This window comes from Coffea arabica, chromosome 6e (assembly GCF_036785885.1).
Source record: "Coffea arabica cultivar ET-39 chromosome 6e, Coffea Arabica ET-39 HiFi, whole genome shotgun sequence".
Taxonomy (NCBI): domain Eukaryota; kingdom Viridiplantae; phylum Streptophyta; class Magnoliopsida; order Gentianales; family Rubiaceae; genus Coffea; species Coffea arabica.
In genome coordinates this window covers 56,080,262-56,086,964 of record NC_092321.1, presented here as the reverse complement: position 1 = coordinate 56,086,964, position 6,703 = coordinate 56,080,262, and the positions used below count along the sequence as shown (strand labels likewise).

The 6,703-nt window shown below is 30.4% G+C and overlaps 1 protein-coding gene across 1 annotated transcript; it reads right to left on the bottom strand.

Moving 5' to 3' along the window:
* Nucleotides 1-882: 882 nt before the first annotated feature.
* Nucleotides 883-1,981, bottom strand: LOC113696843 (probable carboxylesterase 12). The gene has a single exon (XM_027216227.2). It carries the CDS (start codon nt 1,912-1,914, stop codon nt 973-975), a length of 942 nt encoding a protein of 313 aa, XP_027072028.1. The 5' UTR covers nt 1,915-1,981; the 3' UTR covers nt 883-972.
* Between the last annotated feature and the right edge of the window lie 4,722 nt (nt 1,982-6,703).

Sequence of the window (6,703 nt, the reverse complement as noted above, 5' to 3'; positions counted from 1 at the left end):
AGTAATTCTTAAAAATGCTTTAAGAACCTAAAAAATTAAATTTTTAGTAATTTCCTGATTACGATCTGGGCCCCATTGAAATAAATAGGCTGAAAATAGGGCAATATGTATGAGTTTTTAGGGGCTTGGTCTTGGCCTGCAAACAAGATATTTCTTCGTTTAGGCTTCGGCTTGTTGAAGCCCTAACCATTTGCCTAGGCCTCGGGCCTGGCCTGGTTGGGCCCAATGAGTTGGCCGGACTGGTTGGCTGACAAGACCAAATAGTTGCACAGAGGCGAGAATAAAAGATTCTTTTTTGTTTTTGTTTTTAGAATAAAAGATAATTAGATGTGTAACCTTGGTTTTTGAAATTTTTATTTGACGTCTTCTTCTCAAGATGGTTAGATATTTTTTATGTTTAGAAACCTATATAATTTTTATTCTTTCCTTTTAAACGAAAATATTATTTGAAGTCAACTAAAGAGTTATTAATAATAACGAAACTACTCTGATTCAGATCTTGTAAATTAGAACACAAGCCTGCAACAGTGAGTGTGCTTGGATAAAATATTACTTAAAATATTATTTGAAATAATTATTATAGTACTTTTGAGTTATGAGATATATAAAAAATAAAAATATAGTTGAAAATATAAAAGTGGTGCTTGAAAAATGTACTTATGATATATGCAAAATAATATTACAATAATTTTTGTATCCAAACACACCTACTTTCTTGTTTTCTTCATTTTGATTCCTGACAAACAGTAAAGAATTAAGATAAAAAAATCATGCATGACTTCTTGATGAATGTAGCATTGCTTACTTTTTTCTTGTTAAAAGATTTGGTTTACAAGCCAAGCATGTATGCACCACAAGGAAAAACAATACACACTGCTTGAATTGAACTATGAAAGTCTTTTCAGACTTGAAACTTTATTCAGTATACTCAATAACAAGAAACAACTTCATCATCCTTGTGAAAATTCATTCCTATGCTGTTAAAAATGAATCCACCCTTTTCATCAAGATTTTGGCATTATCACAATTTGGATTCAACAGGTGAAAAACATGACCCTCATCTTCAATCTCCAAAAAGTCCAACTCACCTTCCCATCCACTGTTTTTCAGGGCCTCATAGTAAAGCCAACCTCTCTGTCTGAGAGAATCTTTCTCCGATATGCAAATTAGAATCTTGCTGCAAACCAGGCTCGATAACAAACTCCGATGAGCCATCGGATGCAGCCTCGGATCATCCCATCCGTTGAGATCAGGACAGATGAGCTCCCAGAGTTTGTGAGGCTGTCCATTTCCAAAAGAGGGATGCATCAAAATCAGCCCCAGAAGCTTCACACCATCTCCCAAGCTATGTTGGCTTGCTTTAGCTGCCATGTTATGGGCAATATTAGCTCCAGCGCTGTCACCGGCGAAGAAAACCTTAGTGAAGTTAGCGTGATTATTGATCCATGATTCAGGTCCTTGTCTCGTTTTGGCATGAGATGTCACCCAATTGATCATAGTCCAAGAATCATCGAAGCATGCGGGCATGGGGTGCTCCGGGGCCAGCCTGTATTCGATGGACACGGCAATGATATTGGCCTCGGCCACGAGGGAGCTGAGGTAGTTATGGTACTGAACAGAGAAGGCTGATTCTATGACGAATGCACCGCCGTGGAAGTAGACGAGGAGGGGAAGTTTCTGTTTCTCGTCAGCTTTGATTGTTCTGGGAAGAAACAGGCGTGCTCCTACTTTGTTTCCGGGTGAAATGAAGACGTCTTTTGATCGGACGCCACCAGATATGGCATTGGGATCATCTGACGGAGGGATGAAGGGAGTTTGAAGGAATTTTTCGACGCTGCCATCTTTGAATATGCGAAAGAAAGGAAGGAAATTGTGAAGTACTTCAGGAGAATCAGCTACCGGGTGGCAGTCCATTGATGCAAAAAACCAGAAGAATTTTTTGGTCAATAATCAAGGTTTCACAGCTCATTAGGCATCAAAGTTTGTGTATTACTATACCCCAACCTCAGTAGGTATAAGACGTTTATTTTATTGTCCTGGAAGATGAATTGAGATTCTATGAGATTTTCTGGAGTTGACTATTACCAATTGACAGTGACAGAGCAATTGCATGGTTGTCTTGATATCGATGGACAGGATTTATAGGGATATCGATGGACAGGATTAATTGTGATACATAATTTTTGATGAGTATATAACAAAATTTATAACATTTTTACATGTTTTTGTCTTGATGTTTGGGACAACTGACAAACAATGTGAACGGCAACAAATGTAGGAATAGCTTGCAGACTTCTTTTGCTGGTTTGTTGCATGAAAGCCACTTTGAAAGTTTTATTCTTTTACATTTAACTAGAATTTTTTTCAATGCCTTAGCACGATCTTTTTTTTATTTATTACAAAATTATACAAATATGAATAATTTAAATAAAAAATTAACAGCAGTTCTATATGTTCATTTATATTAATTTTAAAAAATTAATGTACTTTAAATGTTCAATTATTTACTAATTTTAAAAATTTGTTTACATACTTTTACTATAATATGATAGTATACATCAAATAATGTATTCCATATCAAAAACTTGATAGTTATTCTTTTTTTATAATATTCTTTTAAATAATTTAAATTTTTATAATGACCATAAATCTGGAATCATATATTCATATTTAATTAAGTTGAACAAGATCCATCAATCCATTTTTTTTATCAATAAATATTCAGTTTTCAATAATATTGATAAATCTATTGGTGTAACAATTAATTCTCTTTTTTTCACTAAGTTAATTCAAAATTAAGAGAAGAGATGATGAACAATTTGAATACTAATCAATGATATTGTGGTGAAAGGAAGTAATTTATAGGATATATAAGATTTCACTAATTGTGATTTAAAAATATTTTACTTTATTTTTATGTAATAATTTGGTAGAAAGCAGATATCATTAAGATAAGATTAGTTATTTTAAAATTAAAGATAATTTTTAAAAATAGAATATAATCATTGTAATAATTTGGTAGAAAGCAGATATCATTAAGATAAGATTAGTTATTTTTTAAAGTTACTTAAAATTAGAAATAATTTTTAAACACATAATATAATTCAAATAGGATTCAGTGTTAATTTGCAAAAGACAGGCATCGATCAATCCATGTGATCTGAGCCTTCCTTATTGTAAACATTCTCCTAGTCTCCAATAAAATAAAAAAGCTTTCATTCACATTCGCTTCCAAGCCCCACGCTCATCAAATTCCTAAACTCAAGACTATTCAAGAACTTTAATTACAAGTAAGTTCAAAAACCCTCTCTTCATTTTCTTTCAACACGCCTGATTTCAATTATTTATTTCTTTCTTAATTTTCTGTCCATGCCTGGGCTGGTTCTGGTATCAGAGCCTGGTCAGAAATTGTTTTAATTACAGTTACTATTTATGCTATATTCTGACTATTTTCTATGCTGTGTTGGTAAGCCATTGAGACTTAGTGAGACCGTTGGTAAGCCTAGAGAGTTGGTGTTCCCGGCATAAGACTCTGGTGTTCCCATAGGATAGATGAATAGAAGAAATTAGCAAATATGGCAGCTAAATTAAAGCGATGGATGACTAGATCTGATTCAAAGAATTCAGACTTGGTATTAAGTAATGAAGTTAAGATGGAAATAGATAGTTCAAATTGGACTATACCTGAACAGAAAATTGAAGAAATTTACAAAGTAGGATTATTTGATTTCAAAGTAGCAATGACTATAAAAATACACGAGGAAACTCGATCTGTAAACGAACAATTTCAAACTATACATTTATTGAATGACCAATCATTACAAAAATATATTAATAATGGATATAGATATATTCACATAGGTTTGGTACAAGTAGCCGTAAAACCCTTAGTTCATATGGGGGTGGATGCCCCAATCTTCATGGCATTAAGAGATAAAAGACTCAAAAGATATAAAAGCTCTTTATTAGCATTAATTCAAACTAACACATGTAATGGTCCTATTTATTTTAATTGTGCACCTAACTATTCATTAGACATGACAGACCCATTTAATAATGGATTCATTAGTCCTAGATATTCACTTACAAGGGAACGAATTTCATAAAAATTGTAAAAATTTTGCTATAATCTATAAAGTATATTTTAAACTATTATCCTCTCAAATTTCACCAAAATATATAATGGTACCTAGTTCAAAAGATGAAACAGTTTTATTAGAACTACAAGCAGAAAAATCTAATGTATTTGCTCCTAAAAAATTAAAATGGAATGAAATAACTATTCCACAAGAATTTCAAATAACTAATCCACAAATTCCTTGAAATATAGAACAAACTGAAGTAGGATTCAGTGTTAATTCTTTTCAATTAGGCATGTCACGTAAGAGTGAAAAATACTATGATTAAAATAGCTACTTTCATATATATATATATATATATATATATATATATATATATATATATATATTAGTGTTATATATTAACAAATTCAAATTCATAAGTCATTTAGGGCTGTACTGTTTTTGTTAAAAAAGTACTTTTGAAGGATAAAAGCACTTTTAATGTGTTCAGTGAATATCATTCCTTGAATTTAGGAATAGAGTTTTTGATCATTAAAACAATTTTGTTTTAAGTTCAAAATTGGTGCTTCTAAACTAATTTTTGCATTTCAAAAAATAAAACATTAACTTCAACAATTTTATTATGAATTTTGAACTAAATGAAGAGATAAATATATATTCAAAATTCAAAATTGTGCATTATCAAATAGAAAAAGTAATTATGCAAGTATACACCCAAATAATATGATTAAGCACTTAATAAGTATTTTGACCAAAACCCCTACTAATTGAAGTGCTTTGTGATAAACCACCACAACCTGAAATGGGCCAAAAGTTATATTATTTTCTTCAAAATGAAAAGCCTGATTTTTTTTTTCTAATTATCAAATGGTCAACTACTTTCTATTTTGTCAAGTACTTCTTGTTTTCACTTTCATCGAATTACTTTTCCTCCTTTATCTTCTAATGATTTTTCTAATATTAGAGGTGTCAAAATGGGTGGCTTTGGCGGATTTAGATTAGTTAAAATAGGTGAGTCAACCCATTTATACTCATTTAATTAGATGGCATAAATGGATAAGTTAAAAAATGAATTGGGTAATCCAATTACCCATTTATAACCCATTTATTTTAACTTTTTGTAAACACATTTAAATTCATTTTTGCAAACTAAGTTATCAATTTATACCACCCTTTGCACTTATCATTAGTTTTAAATATTTACTTATAATGCTCAATAAACCTAATTACCAATTTTTTCCCATCTGTATTCTATGTCGTAAAATTACATACTATTTAATAATTGGACAAGAAGAATATAAAAATTTGAACTAAATACTATAAAAGTTAACATATAAACTTAATCCAAAAATTTTGAACCCCTAGTATTTTTTTTCATGTGTAAATTTAAAATTTCATTTTAGAAAGGTAGGAAAAGAAGTTAAAACTTTTCATAAATTAGTAATGCTGAAAAATGAAGAATAAATAAAATGATAAGATAAAACCAATAAATAATAGTAATATTGAAACAAAAGTAGTTAACATCATGACAAAATGAAAAATTTGAAAAAAAAAATGGGTGGAGGGAAGAGAGGATGCTTGGGAAAAGATAATTCTAAATGAGTTAATTGGGTTTGATGAGTTACTCAGCAATACCCATTTATTAAATATGTATTATTGGATAACCCATTTACACTCGTATGCAAAAATTTAAGATATCCATACCTACCTATTCATGAATGAGTATGGATAAATTTAGTTAAATGGATTTGTTTGCCATCCATATTTTATATTGTACTCGTAGTTTACTCCAATTTTGTTTTTGGCTAAAATTAAAGGACCATGTATCTCGACTGTTGTCAGTATCGTCTTCTAGAATGAAAGATTAAGCTTAAGTAAGAAAAGCAAAAAAAAAAAAGGATAGATCAAAGAGAGCTCTTTAAGTTCCTTTTGAGGAATCTATATTGAAAATTGATCTTATGAAATAATTAAGCTCTTGAATATCAATATGCATCAATAAAATAGGTGAAGCAATTCTAAGCATGGGAAACCCTTAGAAGCCAACTCGTTGGTTCATATTAAGTTGTTTTTTTTTTTTCTCATCTACCCATATCCTTGTGTAGTAGGTGGAATTTATATATCCTGAGTTCACAGATGTTATGATCAACATAAGTTAAACAATATAAAAAAGATTCCGAATGAATAAAATATTACTTCTGCTATGTTATTAGTTAAATTCAAGGGATAATATCAGAAATCTCGCCTTAGCTTCTCTTAATATTTCTTTGCACCCTTGAGGTTTCCAAAAGTTATCTCTTAATCGTATTTCTTTTCGATATCTTTCTTTCTATTTTTTTTTAATAATGTAAATCAAGTGATTTTAGTGATTTTCTTGCTAGACTACTTCTATTGTATTCCCCAATAACTTGTTTTTTCTCACTCTTTTTTCAAAGAAAATATTTCAAATATATAAGTAATGAATTGTATTAGGAGAATGTAAAATAAATTTACCACTCTTGAAGTTTAACTATTTATATTAGAACGCTAACAGGCTTTTCCAAATCAATCGTGATAAGCCTATAGGCTTTTCCTTTCTTTTCTTCTTCTTTCCTCGTACTAAAGCTCACAGCAGCAGAAGCAAC

What these genes read in the sequence shown, in the direction of transcription:
- LOC113696843 (XM_027216227.2), bottom strand. Translation starts at nt 1,914, where the DNA reads ATGGACTGCCACCCGGTAGCTGATTCTCCTGAAGTACTTCACAATTTC.